The 13,286-nt window shown below is 49.3% G+C and overlaps 3 protein-coding genes across 3 annotated transcripts; 1 reads left to right on the top strand and 2 right to left on the bottom strand.

Annotated features, from left to right (window-relative positions):
• Positions 1-550: 550 nt before the first annotated feature.
• CTRU02_208364 (ABC drug exporter) lies at positions 551-5,361 on the top strand (the record flags this gene model as incomplete). The annotated part of the gene is made up of 8 exons (XM_036725692.1): positions 551-1,397; positions 1,453-1,765; positions 1,825-2,045; positions 2,101-2,655; positions 2,721-3,006; positions 3,059-4,322; positions 4,378-4,764; positions 4,825-5,361. 8 exons carry the CDS (start codon positions 551-553, stop codon positions 5,359-5,361), a joined length of 4,410 nt encoding a protein of 1,469 aa, XP_036582406.1.
• Positions 5,362-5,786: 425 nt separating this feature from the next.
• On the bottom strand, positions 5,787-6,090 carry CTRU02_208363 (uncharacterized protein; the record flags this gene model as incomplete). Its single annotated transcript, XM_036725693.1, has 2 exons — positions 5,787-5,962; positions 6,030-6,090. 2 exons carry the CDS (start codon positions 6,088-6,090, stop codon positions 5,787-5,789), a joined length of 237 nt encoding a protein of 78 aa, XP_036582407.1.
• Positions 6,091-7,466: 1,376 nt separating this feature from the next.
• On the bottom strand, positions 7,467-9,942 carry CTRU02_208362 (UDP-galactose transporter; the record flags this gene model as incomplete). The annotated part of the gene is made up of 5 exons (XM_070205073.1): positions 7,467-8,558; positions 8,602-8,828; positions 8,876-9,212; positions 9,259-9,399; positions 9,475-9,942. The coding sequence occupies 5 exons, from the start codon at positions 9,940-9,942 to the stop codon at positions 7,467-7,469; spliced, it is 2,265 nt and encodes a 754-aa protein (XP_070061148.1).
• Between the last annotated feature and the right edge of the window lie 3,344 nt (positions 9,943-13,286).

Genomic DNA, 13,286 nt, shown 5'->3' with positions numbered 1-13,286 from the left:
GACGTGGGGCTTTCTACCCCAAGATAAGGGTTCCATGCCAGGCCCATCGAACCTGTAGTTCGGTCGAATCTATGCCACGGAGTTTGCTATGCTAAGACTTTTCTTAGCCCCGGTCTCCACGGCCACGTACATTTGCTGCCCAGACATTAAACACGACTAATACTGCCCCTTTTAGTAAATCCGAGTTTTTCTGGTATTCTCGTTCCTTGGAATGACGACCCATGGCCGATTACAAATGCTGCAGGCCGCGGAGTGCGTGATATGTATGAATACCCTAACGGCGACGGCGACATCCCCGATATTGTGTGAAAGTGGAGTAAACTTAGCTCTCACAAGCTCATAATACACATACATGCCCTCATCTCAAAACCTTCCTCACTCTTGATCAGCTTATTTTGGCCCAACTGGAGTCAACATTGGCTCGAGATTTCCGGCACCTACACGTGCTACTTTTTGACGTATCGAACAGACTATTAGATTGCAATCTTAGACTTGTTTTTTTTTTTTCCTTGTCCTTAAAGATACCCTTGTTCCATTCATTTTAGACGCCATGACCGGGCCTTTGAGGTCGGAGGAGGACGGCCGCTGGGGTGAGAATGCGGCTGGTGATATTTCAGTCAATGCCGCGCTGGAGGAATTTCAAGGTCTCGAGAAAGAGCTTTCAACGATACAACACCGGCATTCGACGGCCACACGCACACAGAAACCAACCAACAACGATGGCGACGCAGGCGGCGAGAGCGATTGGACCATATCTCAAAACTTATCGGAGGGCAACTCATTCGACCTCCCAGATTTCCTACGGCGAGGGATAATGGACATGCGCACACCGACCGGAGGACCTGCAAAGAGGCTAGGAGTGTCTTTCAAAAATTTGACTGTCAAGGGAATCGAGTCATCAACAAAACAGGCCGTCACGTTCCCCCGAGATCTGCTCAACACATTCGGACCGGATCTCTACCACTTCGTAACGGGTTTCTTTCCGAAACTTAAATTCCACAAGGAGCCTACAGTTGAGCTCATTAGGAACATGACAGGCACAGTGCGACATGGGGAAATCATGTTGGTGTTGGGTCGACCAGGTTCGGGCTGCTCGACATTTCTCAAAGCCATCGCGAACCAACGAGACGAATACGCCCAGGTCGATGGTGAAGTTTACTACGGTGCCATCCCGGCCGAAGATCAACTCAAGCTCTTCAGAGGAGAAGTTGTATATTGCGAGGAAGATGATCGCCATTTCCCCTCCCTCACAGTTTGGCAGACTCTGTGGTTTGCGCTGAAGAACAAGACGCGGAAAAGGGAGCAGTGGACGATTCCCATCATCCTTGACTCCCTCCTCCAAATGTTTGGCATTGATCATACCAAGAACACACTGGTTGGTGATGAGCACATTCGAGGTATGTTTTGTCACCGAAAACGCTGTCAACGTCTTGGTTTGGTTAACAACTCTAGGCGTCTCGGGAGGAGAGCGGAAGCGTGTCAGTCTAGCAGAGACGCTTGCTACAAGAGCTTCGGTCGTCTGCTGGGATAACTCCACGCGCGGCCTCGACGCTAGCACTGCTCTCAGCTTCGCGAAGTCCCTTCGTGTCTACACCGACGTCAGCGGCCGGACGACGCTCGTAACTCTTTATCAGGCGGGAGAGTCTATATATGAGTTGATGGACAAGGTGCTGGTGATAGACGATGGTCGCATGCTGTTTCAAGGACCAGCGCAAGAGGCGAAGAGCTATTTTGAGAGCCTGGGATACCTGTGTCCCCCTAGACAGTGGGTTACTACAGCCACTTATTGTGTGGCAAAGGGTGCTGATGCATAATGCTAAACAGGACTACTGCCGACTTCCTAACCTCAATCGCCGACAAGAACGCCCGTCACTTCCAACCCGGTCGCGAAGAGTCAGCCCCCAAGACACCCGAGGAGCTTGAGGAGGCTTTCCGAAACAGCGAGCATTACCAACGCCTACTAGAAGATGTAGAGGAGTACGAGCACGACAGCAAGTCAGCAAACAACGAGAAGCACCGCATGTTCGAGGCTACAGTCAAAGAATGTAGGTTACATGCACTTGTCTCCATCCGCATGTCAGCTACTGACAGTTTCTACAGCTAAAAGCAAGACTGTCATTGGAGACTCTGTTTACACCGTCTCGTTCCTGAAACAGGTTGCAGCATGCACTAAGAGACAGGCATGGCTTCTCTGGGGCGATAGAAACTCCTTCTACACGAAACTCGTCATCATCATCGCCAACGCTCTCATTGTCTCTTCTCTCTTCTACGGAGCTGGGCAAGATACATCATCGGTTTTTGCACGAGGCGGTATTGTTTTCTTCTCCATTGCTTTCATCGGATGGCTTCAGTTCGCTGAGCTTCTTCCTGCAATCTCTGGCCGTACAACGATCGAAAGACATCGAGTCTTTGCATTTTACAGACCATCCGCAGTGGTAATCGCCAGGATGCTTCTCGACTTTCCTCTAATTCTCATCATGACAATTCTCTTCTGTATACCGGTCTACTTCCTGGGACAGTTCGACGTCGATGCAGCAAAATTCTTGATATACACCCTGATTGTGTACACGGCAACGTTTTGTCTCACCACAATGTACCGCATGTTTGCTTCCTTCTCTTCCACGGTAGACGATGCCGTGCGGTTTGTTGGAGTCGGTGAGTACACTGCCTCGGATTTCAGGTGATCAAAGAATATTGCTAACCAGTTTCTTTCCTTGCAGTCCTCAACATCATGTTCATTTTTACTGGTTACATTATACCCAAAACCGCTTTGCTCAACGATTCGATCTGGTTCGGATGGATTTACTACATCAACCCTGTTGCCTATGGCTATGAAGCTCTTCAAACCAACGAGTTTTTTAGACGAGAGATGTCCTGCAGCGAGTCCCAGTTGGTTCCCCGCGGACCTGGCTCGGATCCAAATTTCCAAGGTTGTAGTCTTCCTGGGTCTACTCTTGGTAGCACAGTCGTCAGCGGTTCATCTTATTTGTGGACTTCCTTTGAATAGTGAGATCATTCCCTCCTTTGACTGCAAATGCTTCCGCTAACAAACCCACAGCTCAAGGTCGAATCTTTGGCGGAACTTCGGCATCATGATCGCTTTCACCGTGTTTTACCTGGCAGTCACCGTCTTCGCCGTCGATACGATCAAATTCAAGGGGTCCGGTGCGCAGTCGTTGATCTTTGCGAAGCGTCGTAGGTCTACCCCCAAGAGCGTCCAGGAGAAGAAAAGTTCGGCGGAGGAAACTTTTGAGCCAATTGGCGACGGCAAAAGTATCTTCACTTTCAAAAACATCAACTACACGGTTCCGTATGGCAACGGTCAGCGACAACTTCTCAACGGCGTATGCGGATATGCGAAGCCTGGAAAGATGATTGCGCTTATGGGAAGCTCTGGCGCCGGCAAAACAACTTTGCTCAACACCATTGCCCAGAGACAAAAGGTTGGTGTGGTTTCTGGAGATATGCTCATCAACGGGTCGAGTCTTGGTGCAGAGTTCCAACGGGGTACGGGCTTCTGTGAGCAAAGAGACATTCACGAAGGCACAGCAACAATCCGCGAGGCCTTGGAATTTTCGGCCCTTCTTCGACAAGAGCGCACCACTCCCCGAGAGGAAAAGATTGCTTATGTAGACCGCATCATTCACCTACTCGAGCTGAGTGATCTTGAGGATGCTCTCATCTCTTCTTTGACAGTCGAACAAAGAAAGAGAGTTACTATCGGAGTTGAGCTGGCTGCGAAGCCGAACCTCCTGCTCTTCCTGGACGAGCCAACAAGTGGTTTGGACAGCCAGTCAGCTTACTCCATTGTCCGATTTCTACGAAAGTTGTGTGATGCGGGCCAGGCCATCATCTGCACCATTCACCAACCGTCATCCGACCTCATTGAGCAGTTCGACATGATCCTTGCACTCAACCGAGGCGGTAATACGTTCTACTTCGGTCCCGTCGGCACCAACGGCTCAGTCGTTATTGACTACTTCGCGCAGCGTGGCTTCCACTGCCCGCCTGCCCGCAACGTCGCCGAGTTCATCCTGGAGACGGCATCAAAGCCGTCTATGAAAGACGGGAAGCGCGTTGATTGGAATGAGGAGTGGCTCAACTCTGCTGAGCACAAGGCCATTGTCGAGGAAATTGACCAAATCACCGCCGAGAGGCAAGGCCCTTCAACAACTTCTTCGGCGCCGACCGAGTTTGCGTCTTCAACATCCTATCAGTGCTACCTACTCACCAAGCGCATGTTTATCCAGCATTGGCGAGAGCCACAATACATGTACAGCAGAGTCTTTGTCCACACCATCATGGGCATCTTCAATGGCTTTGTAAGTATTTCTTACGCCTAATTCCTTGCGGGAATACCTGCTAACTTTATCTTAGACTTTCTGGATGTTGGGCAATGACATTGCAAGCATGCAAAACCGCATGTTTAGCGCAATTATTCTCATCTTCTTCATTCCACCCACTGTTGTAAACAGTGTGGTGTTGAAGTTCTTCCAAAACCGAGATCTCTGGGAAGACCGTGAGCTTCCGAGTCGCACATATGGTTGGGTTGCTTTTTGCACCGCGAACGTTGTCTGCGAAATCCCCATGGCTATCCTTTCTGCGACAATCTATTGGCTTCTGTGGTACTTTCCGGTCGGATTTCCCGCAACCTCCTCGATTTCGGGTTACACCTATCTCATGGTCCTCGTCTGGTCACTGTTCCAATCTAGCTGGGGACAGTGGATTTCGGCCTTTGGACCGTCGTACTCTACAATTTCCAATGTGAGTCTTGTTTTGGAACCCGCATTTGGTTCTACGTGGCTAATTTCAACTTCCTGATAGATCCTCCCCTTCTTCTTCGTCATGGTTGCACTCTTCAACGGAATTTTGGTGCCATACGACTCGATCCCGGTATTCTGGAAATATTGGATGTACTATGTGAACCCAACAACCTGGTTTACCCGGGGAGTTCTCTCTGCAGTCCTGCCTCCCGCAGCGGTGCAATGCAGTCCGGCAGAATTTGCTCGATTCAACCCGCCTCCGGGATCAACTTGTGGTGAATACGCCGGTAGATTTGTAAGCGAAGTAGCCGGGACAGGATACCTTGAAAACCCCAACGCGACATCGAACTGCGGATTCTGTCCGTACAACAACGGCGGCGAGTACATGAGAACACTCAACGTTTACCTCGACGACAAGTGGCCGGCTTTCGGCATCTTGGTTGCGTTCGCGGTGGCTAATTGGGCTTTGGTCTATTTCTTTATTTACACGGTCAGAATCCGTGGTTGGACATTCGGGATTGCTACGGTTTCAAAAGCGTGTTCAGGACTCTTGGAAAAGATTAGAGGTGGTAAGAAAGAAGAAGCGGAGCAGGTATGATGGCGTCTCCATTCATTGTTAAGTAGACTGAAGCTCGGATCCGTCAACAAAGCGCACCGAGCGGGGCTCAGCCCCGTTACTCCCCTTGGTGTAGTTGGTTCATCACGTTCGACTGTAATGGTTTACCCAAGATAATCGAAAGGTCTCTAGTTCGATTCTGGAAGGGGAGACAACGTTTTTTTGCCCTTATCTGCTCTTCTGTTTTCCCATGTGGCCTTGTGCAAGTGACAGCCGTTCGAGTGGGTCTGTTTCACTCTTGACACCTGAACATGCCAATGTGCCAGTGGAGGGAGGGCTGCTAAAATCTGGAATTTTCCATTTCTTTGCCTACCTAGCCTAGTGACGGAAATACCGTTTTAACTTCTCCCGCTCCTCTCGTATGCAACAAGATAATTGTTAACATCCAAAGAGAGTGCGCAAGCTATCTACTTGCAATCGCCACTGGGAACATTGTCAACCTCGTTGGGCGGGATTTCAATGGAACATTCGCCAAGCCTATTGCATGTCCCCTTTTGCTCCAGGTTGCTGACGATGCCAGTGCACGGCTGACCCTCTTTGCTGCTGGCATTGTTGTTAAGTCCTCCATTTCCTCTCGCAGGTGCTAAAGACACGTTAGAGGTAGGACTTTAGGCAGAGGTGTAGGTATCTGGTTGCTTGGGGGAACTCACACGCAAGACCCTGACCAACGAGAATGGTCAAAAAGATGGCGGCAATGCTAGGAAATTGCATGTTTATAATATTATGAGTGGAATGGCTATACCAGATAGCGATGAGTTGAGACGTGAGTTGTTGTGAACAGAAGGCAGATTAGAGTTTGAATGTTGGTGACAATCTAAGCAAGACCTAAAGAGCGGACTTGGCGTTGTTTAAATAGTCGAATGGCATCTTCAAATTTTCATATAACAATCTTACAACTCACATAATGCTAGTCGGCCTTTCGACCTTGGGATGGCATATTGACGTGTGATTGACATGTCTAAAGGGGTCCATTTTGGGACATTGTGATTTCAAACATGTTCGATCGGGCCATTTTGGAGTCCGATTAAGGTCGTCGTTACAATATTAAAATGTTATACGCCGCAATGATTCGTTCAGGTAAGAAGGCTCACCCTAGTCTCATTTATCCAAGCCCACCTTCGCACGCTGGATATTCTGTCATGTTATGGGAGCATTTTCTATAGAAGCGCAGTGAGAATCGCTCCGATTGGTATCTATCACTTCGAAACCAAGAATATGGTTCATCTGGCAGCTACGAGCCCAACGTCACACCATGAAAATTTTGCGCATAAGCAAGCAAGCGCAAAAGAGGTAATGTTCGCCGTGAAAGACGCCGTTCCTAAATTCACGCGAGTTTCAGATACGCCCGTACCTGTCATCTGATTTAGATGATCTACTAAAAGAAGTCCCAATTCATAGCTTTATATCCCCACTGTTGTCTCTGGTTGGGAATGACTTTGCGGTATATTTGTTTTTTGCAATGTTCTGAATGGTTGGTTTTGGCAGCTCTTGTTTAGCGGCGGTATCACAAGAATCCTATGGTCGAGCAATATGTCTTTGATCAGTAATTGCTAGATGTTTGAACTCAAAACTTTCTCTGTAGTAGATGTTACCTGGCATTATGTCAAACATACCTAGAAAGAGGGGGAGAATGAAGATTTGTTGTCGTAGATCTGACCTTTTGTTATTGGTTGATGAACGAGCACTTTGGCGCCTCTAGATGCTTCAAGGTTGTTCCAAAGCCTCAAGCCCTTCCATAACCCTACCTGGCTCAACGGCGTCTCGAGAAGGACACTACAGACACAGAAATAATACCATAGCTGGCAACCTGTAATCAGAATGTCCATGAGAAAGGACATCATGCTGATCGCATGGGAAGAGGAAATGCACGTTTGTTAACATCGCCAGAATGGCAACCTCAATTGTTAAATGAACCGCCAGCGTGGCTATCTACTGTCTACCGAATACAGTAACAAAACACCTTAACGCCCCTTCAATAAGTTGTGGTCCCTATAAACCAGGTGGTTTGGCCGGATTGGAATCTGTGCCATTTCTAAACGTTTTAAAAATAAAAAGAGGACGCTGTCTAATGCTTCGTTACCCGTATTCTAACGCTGATTCTTCCCGGTCTCTCTCTGATTCCGACCGAGCCATGCAGTCTGTTCATCAAGGCGGCTGTAATGCGCGTCCACAACCTCCTGGTTCAAGTAGTCCAATCTGTGGCCGCAGCGCGTCCACTTCACGTCATGCGCCGTAGCCGAAGAGTCGCAGCATCCTCCCCAGCAGTCCCCGATACGGTCGATGAGCGATTGGTAAGGGGCGCTCTCGCTGCGCCGACTGCGGTCGATGATGTTGAGCATCGTCGGGATGGCCACTTCGTGGAACAGGTCCGCGCAGCCGTAGAGGTACGAGAGGAAGATGAAGTCGGCAAAGAAGCGGCGCGGGATGTAGTAGATGTCCGACCATCCGACGCAAAACTCTTCCTCGACGACGTCGTACCCCCGGTTCATGCGCTTGATTTCTCCGTTGACGGTGACGGCCTTCTCGTTCCACTTGTGGTACCAGCCCCACCACTGCGGAAACTTCTGCCAGTCCGTCATGCACATGTATCGCGGGCCGTCGCCCTCGAACTGTCGTGTGTTATGGGAGGTAGGGTACCAGATGGATTTGCGGTTCTCGTCAACCCAGGCCATTGGGTCGATCCATGAGTCGAAGTGGAAATACATGAGCCCTTCGATCTCTGGCTTCTCTTCGAGGATGAGCTTCATCGTGTGTGCAACCTGCATGTAGATGGTCTCGTGGTGTGGGTATTGGGAGTGGGTGAGGTTATGGTAATCCTTGGGTTTGTCGTCCATCATGTCCGGCATTGAAATATGGACGGTATGGAAAAAAGGTTTGTATTTGAGCAGTAATGGCACACGTTCCATGCGTTTCGCGTTCCAGCGGACCATGGCCAGCGTGTTACTGAAAGGCGAGGCAGTGAGGTTACCTTCGCCTGTTTCGATCTGGTAAGGGGCCTGCTTTTCTGTAAAGGGGGGGATGATATCGATCGGCGGAGTTACGCAGCGTCCCTCGGTATCGTCTCTCATGGCAACTCGATATTCGGGCGTATGGGGTGGTTCGGCTACTGTCACCATGGGAACGATGCCGCCGCCGATCAAGCCGACAATGGTAAGAAGAGCAAACTTGAGCTTCTTTTTTTCACGTTAGACAGCTTCGTCTTACAAGTTGGAGTGTGCTTACCTTGGAAGTGCCGACAGGAGCAGGGGTGGCCCTTTCCTCTGTGGGAGGCTGGACGCTGTAGTCTTTGAGAGGGCTATACTTCAAGTACGCAACAGAGGCAATGAATATCAACGCCGTTCCTGGTATCAAGAAGCCGCTGTACTTCAGTGAGTAGTGTTTTGCGGACACCAACAAGAGGAAAATGGTCATAATATCAGTCATGAACCAACGGGCCAGGGGGCCGATGTCTAATAAAGGTCAGCCGATAGCAACGCAAAGGATGTGGGAGACGAACGTTTGTATGACGCTGTACCAACAAGGCCCAGCAGAGTAGTCAAGAGAATGACCAACAACCCTCTGCCGTTGTACCCGGCGAAGAAGCTCGGTTCCAGTGTGTTGGCATATCGCACCATCGCATGTACAAATAGATTGAGGATAGCCCCAAACGCTCCGAGGACAATATTGGACGCATTTGATCCGAAGTCTGTGCTCTTCAGCAATTTATCGCCATGGAAATCAGATAAGGCGCTGAAGCTGGCCTGGCCGACAAGCATGAAGTAAAGGTGCAGTTGGTACGTGGATGCTCTCGTGCGATGTTGCGGATAGAACTGGGAGATGATCAAACCGGACGTCTACCACCGTTAGAATTGTCGCAGCCGAAGGAGCGATGGCGCATACCTGGATTATGAAGGCCATCCACCGTGTCTTGGGGCCTTTCAGCCCGAATCCCGGGGTAACAAAGAGAGCCGCAGCGACCGCAATGCCGCTCCTTGTTAGTTGAACCGTCCCGGGGTCTGTAACCAAGTAGGTAAGGAACAACTTTGCGCAAAAAAGCGGCAACGTTAGCAAATGTCCATCGATTGCATCGTTCTCAAAGCGCCATGGGGTCCATACCAGATTGTTGGCAAGCATTTGCAGGAAAGCAACCTTCAAGAACGAAGACCGGATTTCCGCTCCAGACTCTCCCCAAACAAAGCGCCACAAGGAGCGCATGCCCGTGATGTTTCCATATTTCGATTCCTTCTCCGTAGGAATCTGGTTCGGTAACGGAATGTTTTCGCTGTCATCTGCTTCCGCCTCTTCTGAACCCCTCAGCGAGGAATAGCCGGAGCCGTTCGCAGGCCGCCTTCTAACTTCGAGCTTGAATAGTATCGTCGCCACCAGAAACCTCAGAAACTCGGATATCGTCAGTGACGCGGAAGGCGAGAAATCGAATTGGCCTCGCTCGCAGGCATTGAACAGATTCGCGGCGGCGCCGGCCTGGAGGACCAAGAGTCCGAGCGCTGTGAGACACGGGACGAGTCTAGGGCCGGATCCGTAGAGCGCCAACACACGGCGCAAAGCCGAAGTATTGACGGCCATGGCGGAAAAACGATGGCGACCAAGATGCGGCGGCGCGTTTTTCGTTCTTCAGTTGGACCGTCGCTTTTTCGCAGTGCGAGTTGTCCAGCTGCGCAGGCGAGAAATCATGTTTTTAGGCAAATCGAGCTGAATCGAGTCGGGGTCTCAGGAACAGATAGGACAAGGGCCATCTTACGGCAGACGGGCAACGATACGAGTCGTGGCGGGGGGGATCAGCATGTAAGAGGTGACCCCCGGTACGACAGTTTCTTGAGGTGGCATGCAAAACCGGGGCTGACAAGGAATCAAGCTCTGGCGGCAGTGCAACGGCGCTGCAAAGGACAGTGACAAACGATAATAATAACACGCGATGTGGGGGGGCACTTTGAAGAGTGTATGTCAGGGGTAAAGGGCGCCGCCATTCTGCGAGCAAGGAACCTCCGATTTACATGCGGATCCTCTCTGGTACCAGATTGATTAAGGCCACACAGTGCTGCTGGTTTGCATGTTTGCATGTTTGCCGAGAGTATAACAATACTACTACATAGTAGAACCGCCAGAACGGAATCATCACTGGACCACACTGGAGGTATCAAGGAAAGTCTGCCTGTTTTGGTGCGAATGAGAGCCTTCTGCAGCCCTACTTGCTCAACATGGGGGGAGGATGGGATGCCGACCAGTTGGGATCGAGAAGCTCGCACATGCCTACAAGACGATCGCACGCCGCGCGTTCCGTAACCATTATTCCTAATGTCAATATAAGTCACTTGTTGGCTATTATAGAGCTAGAAAACAGTGCTCTATCCTACTCTATCTCTGAGGCTGACGAGGCACGGCCTGACACAAGTGAGCTTTTGCGCACCTACGGAACCATCATCATGAGTAGGTAGTAGTAGCAACTGCTGGCAGAGAGAGGCGCATTGTTGACACTGCCTGTGGCAGAAAAAAGTGAGAGTGATTATCAAAATGTTAACCTCGCAAGCCTCGGCATGTACACGGCTTCTTATTGGACGGTCCTATCTTTGAACACTGGGGTTGTTGTCCTAATCTGGGCCAGACTGTTTGAGGGGGTTCCATGTCGAAAGCACAGTTCAAGTATGGCGTAGCGCTGACGCAGGGTAGCATTTAAAAAAAAAAAAAAAAAAAAAAAAAAAAAAAAAATGCGCTGGAGAGGAGACAAGACACCACACTAAAACGCGAAAATAAGGCGGCAGACGTTACTCAGCCCGAGTTCCATGAGCTAGCTTGGTCTTTTTCCAACAGTGGCCACAGTGGCCCGGACTCTGCCCTTTCTAGAATATTGAAGCGTGCAGTACCTACTAGCAGGAAGGGAATGTTCAGAGGAACTCCGCTCGCTTCGTCGGAAAAAATGATCAAACGACCATATTGAACGACGGTAGTGCTTCATGAGGGTCTAGGCCCGAATGAAAGAAAATCCTCTGAGCCGCGCTGACACTTTCGAGCGCTCGAATAAGAAGCTTTCAAATAAAATAGGGGTGCCTCACCTCTTCCCTTCTCAGACGTAACAAACCGGGCGTCATTTCCAAGGTCGCCGAAATGAGGTAACCGACTTGGCCTGGAAATCCGTCTAACCCTGGAGGGCAAGATTTCTGCTTCCGCGAATGGCTATTATGCAGGCCGATGCAGGAGGGAGGCGTTGAGCAAGGCACCTCTCGGCTGCGAAATGGAGCCAAGAGGAGGTATACTTTTTTGGGTGGCCTGCTCCAAATGCGTCCTTGATTTTACCTGTTGAATTTGCCTGGGATTCTGATCCACGCATCCAGACTCTAATAAAGTGGGATGGGCACAGCACTCTACCGTACACTACGATAGGTACCTAATATAAGGTAGTTTGTCAAATATTAGCAGTTATCTTTCAAAACTATTTCAGCATCGGGTCTACGTGAGATAAATCCCTCAATGACCTTAATTTTTATTTTTATTTTATTTCTTTTCAACAATATATCCATCATGAGAACAACATCTCCGATCAGGCCACGTCTGCTCTGAAGCGTGGCGGCTTTGACTCTAGGCCTAATTGCGTCAATTAGTCTTGCGCCATCAGGACCCTGCTATGCACCTCCATCCGAAACGACCCCCGCAGACCGAATAGCGTCTATTACTGCCTGGCAAACCTTCCTTCATTCATCCATTGAAGGAATCTCTTGTTCACCCACCCTAGCTCCCCCAGCCAAGCCTGTCGGGCGAGACCTTTTTTTTTTTTTTTTTTTTTTTTTTTTTTTTTTTTTTGCCCCTACCTTGGGTATCAAATAGCCTTCTTTTCCCTAGTGGCCAGCCTCAGATGACGCGGCTAGAAATCCGTCAAATAAGCTGAGACGAACTCAGTTTACTATGCAGTAGTACCACTCCAAAGTCACGGGTGGCTTTTGGGTGCAACTAAACCAGTAAGACATAGTGCATGGCGAAGCAGTTATCGTGAACAAAGATACCTGTATTCAAACTGATTCGTGATACTCCATTCAACGGCCCGTACCGAGGCCCACATTGCACCGAATGGCCACTGTCCCGACCGTGATTTGAATAGACCAAAATGAGAAAATGTTTTTTTTTTTTTTTTTTTTAAAAAAACAAATCGGGATAAAATGCCAAAGTGTAGATGTTTTATTGGTCTACAATTCAATTGGTGAGTATCATTCAAGAATACAAGCAGATCGCGAAGTGGTAAGCTTGTCGCACCTATTTTCTCCGCAGACCATCAACAGGGGCTTTACGCTGAGGCTGACGGCATCGAGGATTTCAGAAGCAGTGATGATACACGGAAATTGCCTCTGCAAAGATACCAATCCCTCTGCTACATATTAGCAACCCAAATGAAATAAATCCCAGAATAATATTTTAGAAAAGTTAGGTAATCATCTCAACTAAAGTCAATCGATAATGATGAACGAATTAAAACATTGGGAATTTGTTGAGTCCTCTCCTTCGGTGATCCGCGGATTTTGCCCAAAATGGACAGATTACTACTCAGTCTTGGCCTTTTCAACTACGCAAGAGATCCAGATTCAGCAAGGTCTCATCTGGGTCTGATGCTTCATGCGGACTTTTAAGGAGTCCGTTTGATTTCGCAATCCCATTACACATCGAATTCACTCGGGCATGCTCCATAGGGCTGTTTGTGCTTTAAACTTTGTTGTGAACCACAGACTAGATGAGACTTGAAACCAACCAGCAGCAGTGCGACCTTTGCAAGGCGACATGGAGGGTGCACATTCACGGGACCGTCTGATGGTTGTCAGTCCCTCGCATAAGGTGAGGCAGGTTTGATGTCCGAGCACCTTTCTTTCTAGTCACGTTGCTTCGCATGTTGGCGTCGTCTCGAACGCCCTAGAAGCCAACTAGTGACC

The sequence above is a fragment of the Colletotrichum truncatum genome, assembly GCF_014235925.2.
Source record: "Colletotrichum truncatum strain CMES1059 chromosome Unknown Contig_0005, whole genome shotgun sequence".
NCBI lineage: Eukaryota > Fungi > Ascomycota > Sordariomycetes > Glomerellales > Glomerellaceae > Colletotrichum > Colletotrichum truncatum.
Note: the sequence above shows the minus strand (reverse complement) of the source record. Positions and strands in the feature narration are given on the sequence as shown.